The sequence below is a fragment of the Paroedura picta genome, chromosome 3 (genome assembly GCF_049243985.1).
Source record: "Paroedura picta isolate Pp20150507F chromosome 3, Ppicta_v3.0, whole genome shotgun sequence".
NCBI classification, from domain to species: Eukaryota; Metazoa; Chordata; class Lepidosauria; order Squamata; family Gekkonidae; genus Paroedura; species Paroedura picta.
The window spans coordinates 708845-728622 of NC_135371.1; the positions used below are offsets into that span (position 1 = coordinate 708845).

Genomic DNA, 19778 nt, shown 5'->3' on the forward strand with positions numbered 1-19778 from the left:
GACAAAGCAGGGAGCTGCAGCTGAAGAAGAGGAGGAGGAGGAGGAGTTGGTTCTTAGATGCTGCTTTTCTCTCCCCGGAGGAGGCTCAAAGCGGCTTCCAGTCGCCTTCCCTTTCCTCTCCCCACAACAGACACCCTGTGAGGGAGGGGAGGCTGAGAGAGCCCTGAGATTATTGAAGAAGAAGAGTTGGTTCTTATATGCCACTTTTCTGTTCCCGAAGGAATCTCAGAACAATCCTCTTCCATTTCCTTTTCTGAGCCCTAGGCAAGTGGGATCTCTGCACCGCAACACACACACACACCCCTTGAGCCCCAAGGCCTGGAGGGAGTGCTGCACCTGGGGGAGGGGTGCTCTGTCTTCGTGGTGCTTGGGAGGGGGACCCCCCCTGGGAGGGCTTCTGGGGTTCTGGCCCTGCTGGTGGGCCTCCTGGTGGCCCCTGGGCCTTGGCCACCACTGTGTGACACAGGAAGTAGGACTGGAGGGGCCCCTGGCCTGACCCAGCAGGGCTTCAGAGGCAGCCTGGTATGATGGTTAAGAGAGCAGCAGCCTCTAATCTGGAGACCCAGGTTGGCTTCCTCACTCCCCCTCCTCCTCCTCATGCAGCCAGCTGGGTGACCTTGGCCAGTCTGAGAGCTGTTCTCGCAGAAAAGTCCTCTCAGCTCTACCCACCTCGCAGGGAGAGAAAGGGAAAGCAACTGAAAGATGCTTTCAGACTCCCTTGGATAGTAAAATACATGGGGCATAGAAATCCCTACTGGATCTTTGCAAGATAAAATCTTTGAAAGAGATTTCATTGCTTATAGCACAATGAATTTAGAGGTCTTTTGCCAGCAAAATAAACAGAATGAGTTAATAATTTTATTTATAATAAGGCATAACTTTTTTATTAGGCAAGAACTGGATACATATGTACAGGTACAAATTAATTCTATTCTCACTGGAGGGGGAAAAAGCATGCAATAAAAATCAGATCTAACATTTCTCAAACGTGGCTAAATACATGCAGTTAAGGCAAATCAGGTTTTGAATGGGCTGGCAGCATGCTGTGAAACATTTTGAAGCTCTGTTCACACAGAGACAGACAGACAGACAGACAGACAGACAGAGAGAGACAGAGAGAGAGATAGAGCTCCCCTAAAACCTTCTCCGACCGGAAGCCACAAGCAGAAAACCTGATGGGCCCGTTCCATGACAATTCTATAGGTCTGGTGACCGGAAGGAACCAGCCTCTCTAACCGGAACAGGTGAGTGTTATCTAAGGAAGCACAAGGATGAGCAACAGGTGTGCCAAGATGTGTCTCATTAAGTTACAAGGCTGAAGTTGGCCATTGTTGGCCCTTGAGAGAGGGATAAACCTGCTGGGTCATCCGCTCTGCTAAAGGCTGTCTGGGTTAAAGGCGGCCTGAACATTTGCTCCTGAATAGCTGCAGAACTGTAGAGCTCCAGATGAGAAGGCAGAGCTTAACAGGCAGGCATGAATATGCAACGAGGAGGCGTGGCCTGACCAGCTGGGATAACTTCAACCCACTGAAGGCGAACTACCTGGTGTGTGTGTGTGTCTGTGTGTGTGTGTGTATAATAAGAAGACATTTCAAGCATGGCTAAGCTTCGTGTTGTTTTAAGTTATAAATGGGACGGTTAGCTATTGTTCAGAGAAGATGTTAAAATACTATAAATAGAGGAAGTTGCCTTTATCCTATCCTGTGACAGACTTATTTTGGGGTAAGAAGCTTTTATGGACAGATAATTGCTCTCTTTTAAGTATTTATGTAACAAGAATGGATGTCCTAACGTTCTATCGATTTAGTCAATGTTAAGTCTCAGGACAGATGCCCTAAAAAACACAAAGTCACTTGCTTACTTGTGTCCTAAACCCTTCAGGAGCCTGAAAGGTTATTGAGGTGTTCCTCTAGCCAGGAGTTAACTGATCTAATGGAGGAAAACTAACTAGCTAGCTAACTAGCTGTTGCACACCATTAGCTAAACCAGGGCTGACCAGAGTTGCCTAGAACAATAGCAAAGTGTGCAGAATTCAGGAATATTCAAAGCACATCCTGAGTGTTTCTTTATATTCTTTATATGCTCCTTCCTGGTCAGCTCCGTTCCTTGGGGCTAGTGAGGCCACACTGGGGGACTCCAATGGTTTTCTGGAGTTGTTGTCAGCTCACCTCTCCACCTCATCTGGCTTTTTGCCTCCGTCGCCAATGAATTCTGGGCTGGCCAAGAATCTGGACCCACATAAGGGACCCACATGTTACAATGGCTGTCAATCCAAAGGCTTCCTCAGATGTGTGGGATTCAGTTTCTTGCAATCTGGCCCCCAAATTTCCCAGGGCTGCATTTTTCTATGGAAAAGTTCTGCCTCACATACGTAAATATTGTCTGATTGAAGCTGTGCTTCAAATCAGTCCTGTTAGGAAATCTGAACATGGGCCATGAAGAAGGGGTCAGTCTCAGGGCTTGTACAGAGTCCAGGTTTGTGGGGGGGGGGAAAACAACTTCCACGGCCCCCAGGGGCCCCTCCACCAGTCATTACAGGCCTGCCCAACCACTGGGCCTCAGTACAAGTTAATCAATATTGCTATTATTCTACTGTTCTACAATGTTTATTACTACCATTATCTTGTTGTTACTGTTACTGTTGTCGCCACATTAGTATAAACTGAGCTAATTGTATTGTTCCGTTTCACGTAAAGCGTCTTGAGCCTTCGAGGAGGGCACTATATAAATAAAATAAATAAATATGCAGAGGAAAATGAAATAGAAATCCGTTACGGAAGTAATCGTCAAGCGGCAAGATTTCAAGGACATGGAGTCACAAGCTGTAAACGTCCAGGAGGCCCGGCACGAGGCGGACACTTCACGGGGGAGCCTTACTCTGCACGGTGCAGCTGCAGCCAACGAGCGTAATGCTCCACTGTTGCATCGCAAGATCTCTGCTATTTTTTGGACAATTTCGAAACTTTCAAAACCAACCGTTTCATCTCATCAAGATCTTTGACATAAAAATAACTTGACATTAAAAATAGAAAATTTAAAAAACAAAATCCGATTCTTGTACCTTTTTAAGGGGGAAACGGCTTCCTTTTCTCACTTTACTGAAAATGTGGCAAGACTATTTAAATAGTTAAATTGTTTAGCTACATTCAAATTAGAAAGTTTTTAGAAAACTTTCATCAATACTTTCCGATTAAGTTTTTTGCAGAGAACCCACATTGTAGTGCACCAGATTCCAGCTGTGCATCTTCTGCACATCTGGCCACTCAAAACAGGTATGGAAACTCCCCACAAGCCCTACTTCTCTATCCCTCAGGCTGCTGTGGGGCTGCCTTCTGGGAAGCATTTCAGGGCCCCGACGTGCCCCTTCTGGCAGCATCCAGATATCCACTGGGCTGGATCTTCAGCAGAGGCCTTTATGTCAGGGAAATTACTTGCTCAGTTATGTGAACTGCAAGCAGGAGGCAAACAGCCTCCCATTTGTCACCATTTTCATGGGGACACGATCCTTTATTTATATCACACTTTTCTCCCTAATGGTGCTCAAAGCAACTTACATCATTTTTCTTTCTTCCACCAAATTCTGGATGTTGGCCCAAACTCCGTAAAGAGTTCTCTTTAACTCCACGTCTGATTTTTTTCAGTTGTCCTTTTCTTGATTTGCTCTGTTCTGTCATAGAATCATGATTCTATGACAGAGAACACAGCATATAACTGATTCCCCTTAGATACCTTAAGTGCAAATTATAGCAGTATGGAGATAATTGGCGAGTGGGGAAATTCCTGTCCTGTTTCCACTCTCTCTCCTGTGGCCTTGAAGGGTGGTTATGTCTTAACTCAATGATGGAATCCCGGGATCTTCATGCCCAAATGGACGGGCAGGGGGGACGTGGGAGATTAAGGCGGCAGAGCAATGGACAGCAGAGGCTTAGTCTTAGCAAAGCTTCCAGGCAGCTGGCATCAATCGATTTTTCCTGCAAATGGAGTTTTTAAAATTGAAGGCAATCAGCTGAAACTTCACAAGAGTTCCCAGGAACACCAGAAAAGCCATGCTAGGTCAGACCAATGACTCATCAAGCTCCAGCAATCTGTCCATGCGGTGGTCAGCCAGCTGCCTCTACGAAGCCAACAACTGGAATGACGGCCACAGCATCCTCCTGCCCACGGTCCCCACACCTGATGAGGCTGCCTGCCTCTGGTGCTGGGGGAGGCAGACCCCAACTGTTATTGTGAGTAGACATACCTTCAGTGCAGCAATTTTCTCTTCCCTTGTTTAATTTCCCACTGCGGAAGTGTGCGTGCACACAAAAGCTCACGCCTTGAATAAATATCTGATGGTCTTAAAGGTGCCACTGGACTATAATTCGGTTGTTCCTCTTAGTAGGAAGCAAAGTTACAGCTCACCCTTCAGAGCATTTCTATGGTTTTTCCTATGTGTATTTTTTGATACTGAGGCTTAGGTTCTTCCAAAAGCCCTTGCCACATTCTGAGCATTTGCACCTGGGTGGCCAGTGCTGGCAGGGGCTCATGGTAATTGTAGTCCATGGACATCTGGAAAGCCACATTTTGGCTAATTTCTCCCCAGTGTTAATTCTTTCCCACTCAAGTCCTTTCTGCAATTGGAGTATTTATACTGTTTTTTCTCCTGTATGGATTCTAGGATGAAATCAAGGCTTCAGTACATTCCATATTTTGAGCATTTATATGGCTCCTCCCATGTGGATTCTTCGATGTGAAGCAAGGTTTGAGCTCTGGCTGAAGCTCTTCCCACACTCAGCGCATTTATATGGTTTTTCCCCTGTATGGGTTCTCTGATGGGATGTCAGACCAGATCTATCACTGAAGTCTTTCCCACATTCCAAGCAGTTATATGGTTTTTCCCCTGTATGGATTCTTTGGTGGGAAATCAGACTGCTACCCCTACTGAAGCTCTTTCCACACTCAGTGCACTTATATGGTTTCTCCCCTGTGTGGATTCTTTGGTGGGAAATAAAATTTGTGCTATGACTGAAGCTCTTTCCACATTCCAAGCACATGTATGGTTTCTCCCCTGAATGGATTCTTTGATGGGAGGTAAGACTTCCACTCTTACTGAAGCTCTTCCCACACTCAGAGCATTTATATGGCTTCTCCCCTGTGTGGGTTCTAAAATGGAAAGCAAGCCCTGAGCCCTGACTGAAGCCTATTCCACATTCTGAGCATTTATAAGGTTTCTCCCCCGTGTGGGTTCTTTGGTGGGAAGCAAGGTTTGAACTTTGACTGAAACTCTTCCCGCACTCCAAGCATTTATATGGTTTCTCCCCTGTGTGGATTCTCTGATGGGAAGTAAGGCCTGGGCTATCGCTGAAGCTCTTTCCACAGTCCAAGCACTTGTATGGTTTCTCCCCTGTGTGGATTCTTTGATGGGAAGTAAGACTTCCACTCTTACTGAAACCCTTTCCACATTCTGAGCATTTATATGGCTTCTCCCCTGTGTGGATTCTATGATGGAAAGCAAGACTTGAGGCCTGACTGAAGCACGCTCCACAGTCTGAGCATCGGTACGGTTTTTCCCCTGTGTGAATTCTTAGATGAGAAGTAAGGCTTCCATTCTTAGTAAAGCACTTCCCACATTCTGAGCATTTATAAGGTTTTTCTCCTGTGTGGACAATTTGATGGGAAACAAGGTTTGAGCTCTTACTGAAGCTCTTTCCACAATGTGAGCATTTATAGGGTTTCTCTCCTGTATGTGTTCTTTGGTGAGAAGCAAGGCTTGAGCCCTGACTGAAGCTCATTCCACATTCCAAGCATTCATATGGTTTTTCCCCTGTGTGAATTCTTTGATGGGAAGTAAGGCTCCCTTTCTTATTGAAGGACTTTCCGCATTCTGAGCATTTATAGGGTTTCTCCCCTGTGTGAATTCTTTCATGGGAAACCAGGACTGAGCCCTGACTGAAACGCATTCCACATTCTAGGCATTTATATGGTTTCTCCCCTGTGTGAATTCTATGATGGGAAACAAGGTTTGTTCTATAAGTAAATCTCTTTCCACATTGTGAACATTGATATGGTTTCTTCTCCGCACAAATTCTTTCCTGGCTAGTATGGCGTGAACTGTAGGTCTTTCTGCTCTCTAAGCATTTCTCTACTGGTTGTGTTGTTTGATGTGGGCTCAGGCTGAGCTGAGCAGTCAATACTTCTGTGCCCAGAGGGAACGTCCACTTTTCCTCACAACCTTCTTGTTGGACTGGAATGTCCCCGTCAACAGCTCCATCCGACAAAACCGATTTCTTCCGTGTCTCCAGTGTTACTTCAGTTTCCCTTCTGTGCTGTTGTTCTTTCTCACACTCCCACTCATCACCTGGTGACAAAATGTAATGAAGGACAAATGAAGCTGCAGATTTCAAATATGATTGATTTTTAGTTATTTATTTATTTGGACTTGTAGGCTGCTGTTCCTGGCCAGCCAGCTCCCGGCAGCAGTTAACGTCAGGTTTCAAAATACAGAATTTAAAACAAACATAATGAAGACAATTAAAAATCGCCCCCCCCCCCCAGCTGCCAACACCCAATGGAAGAGAAATGCCACCTGGAGGGGAGAATCTGGGGAACAATTTAGGAGGGGGCAGCAATGTCCCCTCCCCACCTGGCCTCATCTGAAAGCCTAACAGGAGAGCTGTGTCTTGCAGGCCCTGCAGAACTGCATTAGTCCCTGCAGGGCCTGCAGTTCTTCTGGGAGCTCATTCCACAAGGCAGGGGCCAGGGCTGAGAAGGAGAAGAAGGGAGGCGATTGGAAGCTGCTTTGAAACTTCTTTGGGTAGGAACAGGTGGGGTACAAAAGCCCCCATTTGATGTGTGAAAGCGAAGACTTGAACACCCCAAAAGCTCCTGCAGCCCAAATACTGATTGCCGCAAGTCACCTCACAAAAAACAGTAAGTCCTCTCAGGAGCACCACCCTGTGCGAATGTCTCAGTGCCTGGGCAGGAGTCCCCACACAGTTTGCCCTTTGATTCCTGCCGACGCCCGTCCTCCACTCCCCTCTTTGGAAAGCATTTCTCAGAAGCCCTTCGTTTCCCTCTCTGGCACTTCCAGCATAAGCAAGTATTTTATTTTCCTCTCTCCTCTTTTGTTTTCCTTGCTTTGAGGAGCCCTGCTGGGCTCTTGAGGCCTGCACAGCCTGGATGCAGCCGGATAGTCCCAGCAGCAGTTTGGGCTGTCCTGAGATTTGTGCCGTCCCCTGAAGCTCTTCCAAGTCTCCCAGCTTCTCGGAGGTGACCCCCCCCCCCCGTGGAAAGCAGCGGCTTAAGCTTGATCCTCAGGGTCTGGGGGATGTTTGTTACAGAAGTAAGGATCTTCTCTGGTGTCAGCTGAGGCTGCCTTCACTGTTCAGTGATAATACTCTGGAAGTTCTCTGCTTGGAGGAGGGGGTGTCTATTCCCCTCCCTTCATTTTTCTTCCTTTCTGCCTCTCTTCTTGGGGTTGGACTAGATGGATCCTTCCAGCTCTATGATTCTGTGCTTCTCTTCCCGTTCTGCCGTTCTCCTCCTTTCAGCCTGTCCTGCATCCTGTTTCCTTCCTAGTCTCTTCCCCGCTGGCCCTTCCTTTTCTGCTCCTGCCTCCTCTGCTGGACTCTCTGGAGCCAAGGCCGGCCACTTCTGCAGGCCCAGCACAGCTCCTGCATCTGGGATCCTCCTGGCCAGGTGCAGCCCATAATAATCAGGGTGTCCCTATAAATGGAAATCCTATGGCAACTCAGAGGACTCACAGCCCAACAGACAAGAACGAGGATCTTGTGCCAGTTACCTGAAGTTCTCGCTCCTGGTTCAGCATCCAGAAGAAGTGGACCGTCCCTTTCACGGGGCCAGGGTGGGGGGGCAGAGGTGGCAACCACACGTCCTCCTTTGGGAGGGAAAACAGATTTCTGCAACACCCCTTTCAGAGGGAAGCCTTTTTCCCCACAGAGAACATCTTTAACATTGTACCTGCAAACCTGTTGGCCTGGGATGGTTACAAGATACAACAGTGTGAACCTTCATTAAAAGGATTAATGACCCCGCTAGAAACATCAACTTAAAACTCGTCAGCAGGAGAAAAACATCAACATTAAAAAATGTCCACAGGATTAGACAGCAAAGAGAAACGCAGAGAGAGGGCCGGAAGCACAGACTGAAAAGTGCCAAACTGAGGCAGCAAAACGTGAAATTAGGACATGGGCAGCCTTTGCTTCCTTCCTTCCTGACTGCAGACCCCGGGGAGGCCTTTGGGAACCCCCATGTGAGACCGCGGATCTCCTCACACGCACTCAGGGGACCCACCTCGGGTCCAAGGGGGAAGGGGGCACGATAACAAGTGACTCGGCCTCTCTGCCTTCCCAAGGGTGCCAACCGGCCTGCAGGCAGGGGGGAGGGCTCCCTCCCTGCCCACCTGGGCAGCAGCCCCTGGAGCCAGGCGGGGGGTTGTGGTGGGCACTTTTGAGGCGGGGAGGGCTCCCTGTGCACCCACACTTGGGTCAGCAGTGGGGGCAAGGCCCAGGGGTGTGTTGGGGGGGGGCGAGAGGTGGTGATGGAGATTAACGAGGCTCTTTCCCCAGCATGGCACGGCGGGCTTTGCCCCAGACTCAGCTTCCGCCAGATGCCCGCCGGCTGACACCCCCCACAATGGGCAGGGAAATGTTGAAGCCGGGTCCTCTCCAGTGGCCAAAGCAATGCCTCCTCCCTGCATCTCCCATCCCTCTTCACCCTCCCCAATTCCCAACAAGGACCTCCCTCCTGGCACAAACTCTCCCGCCCACCACCGAGAGGCATCTGCAGCCCCGTCCCCCTTGAAGAGCCAGAAGCAGGGGCCGGAGGGGGGTCCCAAAGGCAGGACCAGCCGAGGACACTGCAGCTGCCTTACCCAGGGAGGCCACCATCCCATAATTCTCCAGCATGACTTCCTTGTAGAGGGCTCTTTGGTCCGGATCCAGCAGCGCCCACTCGGCCTCCGAGAAATACACGGCCACGTCCCCAAAAGTCACCGGGTTCTGCAGGGAAAGGAAGACAGGAGTGGCCCCACCGAAGGATCTCTTTAACTGCGTGGGTCAGCCGCCACCTGGCCAACAGAGCTCAGTGCGGGGATAGGCGACACGATACCTATTGGGTGGGGAAAGCCCCAGATGTTAATGAACAAGCTCTTCCCGGGCAGAGATCATGGGGCGGCCACGATGATCAATCAACACGATGGTCAAACGGCGGAGAGCACGGCCAGCAAAAGTGGTGGTGCATTTTTATTGGATTTATTATTAGATTTATATACTTCTCCTCTCTTGGGCCAGGCTCGGGGGCAGCTCACAACATGTTGAAACTGCAAATGTTGAAATGCAATAAAAATGACAGAACCGTGAATGGACCGAATGCTCCGTTATGCCGTATTCAGAATTCAGGGGTGACATTTTATTCTGGAGAGGCTCACGTGGTTTATCTGCTTCTTCTGGCCTCAGACCTATGCCTGGTGCTGCTTTGCAGGCCCTCCGGACGGCTTTAAGAGGGGCGGTAGGGTGGACCGTCCATCAACCCCTCCTACCTGTGATGACTAAAGAGAGCCTCCCTGTGAAGAGGCAGCAAACCCCTGATCATCGGGGCTGGGTGGGGGCAGCAGGGGAAGGGCCCTCGGTCCCTGGGTGGCCTTTGTCGGTGCTGTGGGGCCGCTGGCCGGGCACTGCAGGAAAAGCCTGTCTGGACTTGGTGGGCCACTGCCCTGCTCCAACAGGACCTTAAAACGGCAGGCTTCCTCCTCGGGACCTCCCGGGAGACCGGGCTGCAGGGCATCTCCGCCAGAGCGCAGGGGGGCCCCGGGGAGTCGCCGGCTGGTCAATGGGGGGGGGGTCAGCTTGGCTGTCCGGCAGGGCTGGGAGCAAAGAGGGGAGAGAAATTCCCCCCAGTGGTGCATCTCCCCCTTACCTGAGCGGAGGGCATGGTGGCTGGCTCCCTTCGGCGCTGGGCAGGGCACGATCCGGACCGTGACACCAACCGTGTCCCCCGGGCTGCGGGGAAAAAGCAGGAGGAGGAGGAGGAGGCGTCTCCAAGTGCCAGGCAGTCCCGCTGCACCTTCTGCCCACCAGCCCCACAGGGTGCCCGCTGGCCTTTGGGGGGAGGCCGAGGAAGGCAGCCCCCCCGCCCCCCCCCCCGCCCTGGTCATGGCACCCGCCCTCTCCGCGCATCCCCTTGGGGGGCAGGGGGCCCGAGGAAGACGCCGCGGCAGCGGCAGCAGGAGGAGGAGGAAGCCCGCGGGGGCCTGGGGGGCCCTGGAGGAGGAGAGAGTTCCCGCCCCCCCCCCGCCCCCATTGCACGGCGACCCTCCGAGACCCCCCCCCACGACCCCCTCCCCCCCGGTGCATCGGTACCTCCTGGACCTTCGCCCCCCACAGTCCGGCCTCTGCCGGCGGGGAAAGCTGCAGAAGGGGCGGGGCGGGGAGGGGGGGCCGGACAGGAAAGTGCGTCGTCTGCCCCTCCCCCTCCCCCCTCCCCCCTCCCCCCCACTCCCCTTCCGGCCCCTGCAGGGGCTTAAAGGCGGAGCTCCTGGGGAGGCTGCGGGGCAGGGCACTTCCTGCCTCACTCCCCCCCCCCGGCCGCAGACGGGGTGAGCTGCAAATGCATTTCGCGGGGGGGGGGCGTGCAAGGGCAGCAGCAGAGGAAGGGAAGCGGGGGGGGGGATTCCAGTTCGGGGTCGCTCTGAAGCCCCCCCCCCCGAGGTTGCAGGCAGCGGCCCCCTTCAGAGCAAGCAAGAAGCCCCCCCTTGCTTTGGGCCCCCGACAAACACTCCCCCCCCCGGCCAGGTCTGGGTTGGATTCTTTGCTCCCCCCTCCCCCCCGCCTCCCCATAGACGGGGCTGCCCCCCCTCACAATGACGGGGGGGGGTCGGTGCCTCCCCCCCCCCCCGCAGCAGTCAGGTCTGCCCGAATGCTGCAGTCACAGCATTGCCCCCCAGGGAAGGAGAGGCGGGCAGGATCTGACAGGCAGGCAGCAGAATGCGACTGAGGTGCATCTGTCACAGGAACGTGAGCATCGTGCTTTCCAGGGAGATGCGACGGAGCTCTTTGTACCCTCCCCAGTTGCAAGGGGGTGGACTGGAGATTTAGCTACTCCTGTGTCAGGGATTGCCCCATCGGTCCTGTGACTCGAGTTGGTTACCCATTTCCCACTGTTGTATGCTCCCTGTGGGCAACTCTGCCCACGATCACTCCCTGCCCCCCCCCCCAGAAGCCCCTGCTCAAAGAGCCCGCTGTGTGGCCTGACTGGGGGGGGGGGGAAGGAGCCGGGTGTGGCTTGGCTTAGGGGGCTCCTCCTTTCAGGCCCCACAGTGGTCCCAGCTGAGCTGTCCCATAACCGGGGACCAGGAAACGGCCCAGCAGAATCAATGGGGAATGTTGGGGGGGCTGCAGACAGATTCAGGACCACACAGAGCTGAAAGAGACCCCCAGGGGCCATCCGGTCCAGCCCCCCCCCCCACCTGGGACTGGAAAGTCCCACTTCTTCTTCCAGTCCCCTCCTAAAGACTCCCCGCCAAGGAGACGCCACCCCCAGGCAGCAGGTTCCACCCCTGAACAGCCGCAGTCAGTCAGTCAGTCCTCTGAGGACCTTGAGTAGGTTTTGAGCCAGAACTTAATGATTTATTTATTTTAGATTTTAATCTAAAACGTTAATTCATGGAGTAGTCTGAGAAAAGAGAGAGGAAAGTTCCTCACACCACACAGCATTAATGCATGGATTGGGGCATCGGTCCTGAAGGGGGGCTGCCCTTTCATGAGGGACAGACGCATCAGTGGCTGAGCGGAGCCTCCATGTTCAGGAGCAGGATACCTGTGAAGATCAGCTGTGGGGAGGGGGGCAGCAGCAGCAGGGGAATCCTGTTCCCTTCTTGCCTGGCAGCTGCATGTCCCGGAGGCATCGGGTCACCCTGTGAGTAAAAGGTGCCGGATGAAGCGGATCCTGTTTCTCCCCATCCTGGGACGGCCTCTGTCTGCAGGCGTCTGACGAAGGGGCTCCCTCTTTTCCCTGCAGAGAGGAGTCTCCACGCCTTGCCGTAATCGGACTGGAGGGGGTCCCCTGATGCTCCCAGAACCCTCTTCTGGGCCTTGCACCGGTTCTGCTCTCCCCCCCCCCCCGAGAAGGAAACCGGCAGAAGAACGGGGAGATCCTGACTGCTGCGTCCCCAGCGATGGAGAGCGGGGCTGGAGGACGTGGGCGGGAGGCCGAAGGATTCCTCCTGAGCCAGGCCGAGCCAGTGAAGCCGGAGGACCAGGTGAGGGAGTTCCCCCAAGGCCAGAAAAGGTGGGAGAGGCTACACAGAATGATTCAGACGTGGAATCTGCTGCCAGAGGGTGTAGTGATGGCCACAGGAATACAGTGCTTGAAAAGGAATCAGGTTCACGGATTCTGTGCCTCTCCACATCCAGGGGCACTAATCTCCTGAAATTGATTCTGAATATCTGTTTGCTCAACCTTCAGGCTCCTGACTTGGTTTTCATGTTGGGTTTTCATTCCCTTTTCTGCCTTCCTGCGAACCTTCCTGCCTCATCTGGAGCTTCGCCTCCTTTAGCCTCATCGGAGCCCTTTTCAGGAAACCCCCACGAAGGAGCCCGTGCTTCCCTCTGGGCCCTGCGCCCACCGGGACCCTCCCTCTCCTAACCCCCTCCCCCCTGGCTCTTCTCCTCTGGGGCTTTCCTTCCTTGTGATGGAGCAGAGACACCCTCTCTGCAGCTGGATCAGGTAGGGGAGGAGCCTGTAGGGAGGCGGGGGGGGGGGGGAGACCCCACTGTTAGCAGTCAGACCCCTCCTCTCATTTCTACCTGGTGGAACGAGCTCCCGGGTGAGCTGCGGGCCCTGCAGGATTTATCAGCTTTCCGCAGGGCCTGCAAGACGGAGCTCTTCCGCCAGGTTTTTGGTTGAGGCCGGGGCCAGCGAATGAGAGTTGGTACTTCTCCCCCCCCCCCCCCCCGGGTCTAGCAGGTTAGATCTCCTCCCCACCCTCCCTGCCGCTCTGATAGCAGGGGTGGGAATAATGAGAGTTTTCCGCCATGTTGGAATTTTTTTAAGTCTTTAATGGGTATTTTAATGGGGACAAGACTACTGTGACCCACCACAAGCCTACGGGGAGTGGTGGGAAATAAATATAATAATAATAATAATAATAATAATAATAATAATAATAATAATAATAATAAAAGATATGAAAAAATTGAAAATGTTCCATCTTGATTCTTAACATTGTGCTGAGTGAGTAAAAAATGTGCAACATTTCGTCTTCCTCACGTCTATGAAAACTGCCCTCAAGAAAGGCCCTGAGCAACACAGGGAGAAAAGCTTTATCTGATTCCTGCAGGAGAAGTCCTCGTGGGCTCATGGTCCTCCTGGACTGTGGCCGGATTGATTAAGGGATTATGTTTCCTCCTCCTTTCAGGGCAGGGTGACCTTTGAGGACGTGTCTGTGGATTTCTCAGAAGAGGAGTGGGCTCTGCTGGACCCAGGCCAAAGGGCCCTGCACAGGGAAGTCATGGAGGAGAATTATGGAAACCTGGCCTCTCTCGGTAAGGCTCTGGCTGTCTGTTAGGAGTTGATACTTTAGAAGCAGAAATTTCTGCAGTGGGCTGTCTGTCCCTGAGCAGCTATTTTTAAAGAGAGGAGAGAAAAATTACATAAAGAAAAAGACTTCCAAATGTACCTATGATGAATATAAATCAAATTAACAGTTTCACTATGATTATATAAAAGTAATGGTTGCTTTTAATTATTAGCAATTTTAATGCCACTTTTTTTGTTTATATTTTGTTTGCCGGAAGCAGGTTTTTCGAAGGGGCAGAACAGAAATTTCTGTATCAGTCAAAAGCACTGGGGGAACAGACCGATATGAAACAGATCTTGTAATGAACCATTCTCCCTGAGAAGCAGAGCAGGCCAACAAGGGATCCTTTTCTCCAGATTTCGGATGCAGGGCCAGCTGACCTTCTGTACCGAACAGAGGAAACTGCCTCACTCTGAATCAGACCCTTGGTCCCTCGAGGGCGGTCTTGTTGACTCAGACTGGCAACCGCTCTCCAGGGTCTCACATCCCCTCCTGCCTGGTCCTTTCAACTGGAGAGGGTGAGGGTTGAACCTGGGACCTTCTGCTTGGCAAGTAGAGGCTCTGCCCCTGAGCCACAGGAATTGTAGTCCATGGACATCTGGAGGGCCGCAGTTTTGACTACCCCTGACCTAGACCTTTAGAGAGGCAAAGGTGCAGGCTTAATGCAGAGCTGCAGGATAAAAGGAGATGCACTTGCCTTTTGGCTAGACACCAGCAGCCTCCTGAGAGCGATGATGAGTTATTGTAGGATTGAGTCTGAACCAGCTGGCTTTGAGTGATAAAGCCTCCTGGGAGACGCTGTTGGGGTGTGGATGCAATGTAAGCAAAAGATGCCAACGCCCTCTTGTCTAAACCTTGACCTTTAAACTGGACTTCCCATGCTTTGATTGACTTCTGGAATTCTGAACCTTGGAGTGGAGTGACTTTGAACTTTGTACATTTCTCTTGGCTTTGGTTACTTTGAAGAACTGTGAAAGATGGTACAACTTGATAGATACTGGCAGCTGGGAAGCTATTACACTATGCCTGGCTAAGGGACCCACCCCAGTAGTCTTTTTCAGCGTCTGAATTGTTGTGTTAGGTTTTCTGCTACTTCCAAGATCCGAGAGGGTCTTCCATCCAAAGGGGATTAGAAAATTAATTGGTTTTCCAAGTCAGAAGACAACCTGATCTGTTACTCCCTGCTGCCCTGGTACTAAACAAAAGGAAAAATTATGGTCAGTTCAGCTTACAATGTGCACCCCAATTGTTGAATAAATGTTTGTCCCACTAACCCATATTACATATCAGCAGAATGCGAATCTGTCCTTGAACCTTCGTACCCTGAATTGTCTAGGCTGAAGCAGAAAAGGGTCTTTTGCTGCCTGAGATCCCTGAATGGGAGAACTCAAGGCCTGAGATTTTGTGCAAGCAATATAATTGCTCTGCCACAGAACTAAAACCTGTGGACAGAAGTAACTGGCTGCTTTCCTGCTTTGTCTTTCTATGATAAAAACATGAAATCATCAGGTTTGTCTTATTTCTCATCCCACTGGTTTCTCCCTTTATGCCTACAGGGAAGGAGAACAAGAGCTATGAAGAAGGGCCAAGAGGGGAAACGGAAGGCAAACAGAGGCGGACGGAGGAATCCACCAGGCGTGAAGGTGAAATCACAGGGCAAGAAGCAAGTCGCAAAGGAAAGAAAGGGAAGACATCCCAACACTGTGCCAGCATCCTAGCTGGCACCTCAGATCTTGGCATACAACAGAGAACGCCAGATGGGGAAGAATTGTCACAACTGTTGGAGGGCACAAAGAGTGTCAGTGAGAATAAAAACTTTGTTTTTCACAAAAGGCAGCATTCAGAGAAGAAGCCACACAAATGCTCAGAGTGTGGAAAGAGATTCAGGCAGAATGCCCACCTTATTGTACATAAAAGAGGACACAGTGGTGAGAAACCATATGAATGCTCAGAGTGCGGAAAGAGCTTTAGCCAGAGAGCAGTTCTTTCTTCCCATCAAAGAATCCACACAGGGGAGAAACCGTATGACTGTTCTGAATGTGGAAAGAGCTTCCGTCACAGTTCAGGTTTGTTTTCCCATCAAAGAATCCACACAGGAGAGAAACCGTATCAATGCTCAGATTGCGGAAGGAAATTCTCTCATAGTGGAAATCTTGCCTCCCATCAAAAAATCCACACCATGGAGAGACCATATCAGTGTCCCCAGTGTGGGAAGAGCTTCAGTCACAGCTCAGGGCTTGCTTACCATCAGAGAATCCACACAGGGGAGAAACCATTTCAATGCTTGGAGTGTGGAAAGAGTTTTAGTCGGAGAACAAGCCTGACTTACCATGAAAGGATCCACACGGGAGAGAAACCTTATAAATGCTCTGAATGTGGAAAGAGCTTCCGTCACAGTTCGGGTCTTTTTTCCCATCAAATAACCCACACAGGGGAGAAACCATATCAGTGCCCTGAATGTGGAAAGAGCTTCCGTCACAGTTCAGGTTTGTTTTCCCATCAACGAATCCACAGAGGAGAGAAACCATATCAGTGCTCAGAGTGTGGAAGGAGCTTCTCTCAGAGCGGACATCTTGCCTCCCATCAAAAAATCCACACCATGGAGAGACCATATCAGTGTCCCCAGTGTGGAAAGAGCTTCAGTCACAGCTCAGGGCTTGCTTACCATCAGAGAATCCACACAGGGGAGAAACCATTTCAATGCATGGAATGTGGAAAGCGTTTTAGTCGGAGAACAAGCCTGACTTACCACCAAAGAGTCCACACAGGCGAGAAACCATATAGATGTTCTGAATGCGGGAAGGACTTCCGCCATAATTCAGCTCTTTCTTCCCATCGAAAAAGCCACACAGGAGAGAAACCATTTAAATGCGGACAGTGTGGAAAAAGCTTCAGCCGTGGTTCAAGTCTTACTTGCCACCAAAGAAGCCACACAGGGGAGAAACCGTATGAATGCTCTGAGTGTGGAAAGAACTTCACTTACAGCTCAGGGCTTACTTCCCATCAAAGAATCCACACAGGGAAGAAACCGTATACCTGTTTTGAGTGTGGGAAGAGCTTTAGTCGGAGCACAAAGCTTAATATCCACCAAAGGATCCACACGGGAGAGAAACCGTATCAGTGTTCAGAGTGTGGAAAAAGTTTTGCTCAGAGGGGAAATCTTGCTTCCCATCAAAAAATCCACGCTAGTATAAATGTCCCAAACGTGGGGTCTTTGTCACTGGGCCCCCCAAACTCTGGCAATCCCTTCCCACAGCCATCTGTCATGCACCACACTTTAACTGGCACTGAAAACTTGTTGAGACTTTGTTCTTTTCCTGGGCATTTGACTAATTTCTCCATGCAGACGCCTGCTGAAAATTAAAACTGCCAGAGTCATGTTGGAGAAGACTCATTACCTGTCCAACACTCTGTCATAGAGGCGCCATCAGTGGGGCCAGAACTCCTGGGGCCTCCCCCCCATGGCCCCCCCCAGCACAAAGGATGCAGAGCATCACTGCCCCGGACAGATTGTTCCGTCTGTACGTTGTGGCTCAGAGCCATTGATGACCTCCAAGTGGAAGCTAAGATCTCTTGGCTGAGTTGAATCTCAGCTATCAAAATAATGCGCTACCAAAATTAATTTTTAAACAAAATTAAAATGTTACTTTTGTATATATAGAAAAAAGAATAGTGATAGAGTAGCAAAGTCGTATAAATAAATTTATTTGGAATGGCAGGAAACAAAAATAAGCTTTAAAATACTTCAAGAAGAAGAAAATAAAGAGAAGAAATGTGTTCCCAGTAGAAACTTATGATAACAATACAAGAAATGAAAGTGATTTTTTAAACATACAGCAATATATTTAAATGCTCAGGGGAAACCCAAGTCTTGGGATGAAGGAATTAATATTCAGGTAACAATCAATTTCATGATTAAAGAGCTCATCAGTACAGAAGGGGGAACTTTAAGAGAGTTGACTGAGTTCCATCAGCTGATTCCGAAACAAAATGATCATTTATTACAATGGATAGATAAGCTTTTACTTCAGCTACAAAAATAAGAGCAAGTGAAAAGATGAATGCTTAAAGATGCCAGGTTAGAGAGCAAATACCTATGTATCAATGGGAACAGTTACAGGAAAAATAAATCAAATTTACATACAGGCATTAAGAGAAAGGAATACAAAATGTACATCGCTCCAAAGGATATTGGAAACGTGGATTCAAACTAAAGGAAAATGTTGGAAATGTCAAGATATAGATGGAATCTTTTATCATACGTGGTAGACTTATAAAAAGGCAAACAAATATTGAAAAGAAATTCATGAAAAGGTGCAGATTATATTAAAATCTAAATTCCCTGTGGGAGGTAAGAACTCGTTTTTAGGAATATTGCCAAATACATTTTTTTAAGTTTTGGAAGAAATATTTAAATATAAAATCTGTAAATATAAGAACTGGGTGTTAGGAATATTGCCAAACAAATTACCAAAAGTTTTGAAAGAGATATATAAATATATGGTGACAGTGGCTACGCTCATTTATGCAGCAAAATGGAAATCAGACATCTGTCCAAGTTTAGAAGAATGGGAAAATAGACTGTCCATCTATGCAGTAATGGCAAAACTAACATTTGAAAAATAGATCGATTTTGAAATTTGAGAGATGGCGTGTCTATTATGCAAGCAGAAAATTCTAGACTGAAAAGCATTTAAAATTATATTAAAATGTACTGTAACACATATGAATGTAAGTTTTTAAATTATATAAAATCAGTTTTTAATGATATAAAATGTATGTATTGTAACGCATATAAATATATTGAATATGTAGTAATAATGAAATTAATAATTTAGCTGTAAAACAAGGATATGTGGCTCTTACATATATTTGTGCAGAGCCAAGGGGGCAGAGTGTGTCCAGACTCCCACTCTGGCCAGACACACTTTGTGGGCCAGTTGGGGCACCCTGCTAGGGTCGGCCCCTAGAGCACCCACCCCCTCAAGGTGGCCACGCGGCACTCCAGCAGCCTCCCCAGCAGATGCAGCCTGGCTGCCAAGGAGGGCAGACGTGTGGCGCATTGACCTGGCTGAGCCTGCAGCCCAACATGGCCGCCCTGCCTGACCAGGGACACGGGGGGGGGGGGGGGCTATCCCAGACGCCCTCGGACTCCCTACCCTCCAGAACAACGGCCTGAATGTTGGCCGCCTATGGCCATGTTGAGGGGCCCACCTCTAGCACCCGCTGCATTCCTGGCTGTGGTGGGATTTCTGGCTAGTTAGCTGTAAAAGTATCCACCCCCTGCAATATTACCTGCGGATTCTGCCACATCAAAGCCAAATGTCTTGACATGCCCCCTCCCCCCATTTTTTAAAGCAGGACCCCCCCCCCCCCCGGGGGAAATGAGGGCATCTCAGAGGCAGGGCCATTTTCTTCAGCATATGTCATGCAGAAAGACCCTCGGAGTACGGTTGCCAAGTACTCCCCCCCCCCCCCCGAGAGGGCTGGAGGAGTCGAGTTTTCAGATACAGGCCGGGAAACCCCTGGGGAGTTGGGGAGGACAGGGAGCTCTGTGGGGCAGCCCCTTCCTCCAGGGGTGGGACTGGTCTCAGGGGTCTGGGGAGGAGCTGTCTTTCCAGGGTATCCCCAGGTCCCGCCTGGAGGGTGGCATCGCTACCTTATTTGTTTGTTTGTTTGTTTATATTTCTATACCGTCCATTTCTTTGCAACTCTGGGCGGTTTACACTGAACATTAAATAACTTACATGGAACGTTACATACATTATACATGGGCATCTGTTTTTCCAGCTAGGGGCACCCCCCAAATTTGGAGGAAGCTGTGCTGGTGGGCGGGGGGGGGGGGGGGCTGAAGCAGATACTTAGCAGAGTGTTTTTTTGAGCCAGGAACTTTTTTTGGGGGAGAGGGTGTCCCCTGGGAGGTGCAGAGACCCAGGCGCCTACTCTCTCAGCATTGGTCATGAGACGGTAAACCTAATCTGGATTCAGTCCAGGAGGATGCCTCGCCTGGAGCTCGCAGTGCCGCAGGCTCTCTTTCTGCCAGGCTCTTTCGAGGGGGGGAGACCCCCCCGCCCCCCCCCCCCGTGGGGTCTGCAAGAGCAGCCAGGGCCCAGCAGCTCAGCTTGTTTCACGCCGGGCAGGAAGACGCGACCGACGCCTTCCTCGCGAGGAGAAGCCCGGCGGGGGGGGGGGGCTGGGGGGG

The 19778-nt window shown here is 50.5% G+C and overlaps 2 protein-coding genes across 2 annotated transcripts in view; one reads left to right on the forward strand and one right to left on the reverse strand.

Moving 5' to 3' along the window:
* LOC143833796 (uncharacterized) overlaps positions 1–10477 on the reverse strand; it is a 39090-nt gene extending 28613 nt beyond the window's left edge. The window contains 7 exon segments of the mRNA XM_077330022.1: positions 2169–2228; positions 4680–4712; positions 4714–6337; positions 7781–7876; positions 8873–8999; positions 9916–9998; positions 10359–10477. Of these exon segments, the coding sequence (XP_077186137.1) occupies positions 2169–2228; positions 4680–4712; positions 4714–6337; positions 7781–7876; positions 8873–8999; positions 9916–9930 (1955 nt within the window). The 5' untranslated portion in view covers positions 9931–9998; positions 10359–10477.
* Positions 10478–10637: 160 nt separating this feature from the next.
* LOC143834014 (uncharacterized) lies at positions 10638–18298 on the forward strand. The gene is given in 5 exon segments (XM_077330501.1): positions 10638–11913; positions 12016–12256; positions 13415–13541; positions 15133–16673; positions 16675–18298. Coding segments are annotated over 4 exon segments (1848 nt in total). The 5' UTR covers positions 10638–11913; positions 12016–12172; the 3' UTR covers positions 16771–18298.
* The last annotated feature ends 1480 nt before the right edge of the window (positions 18299–19778 follow it).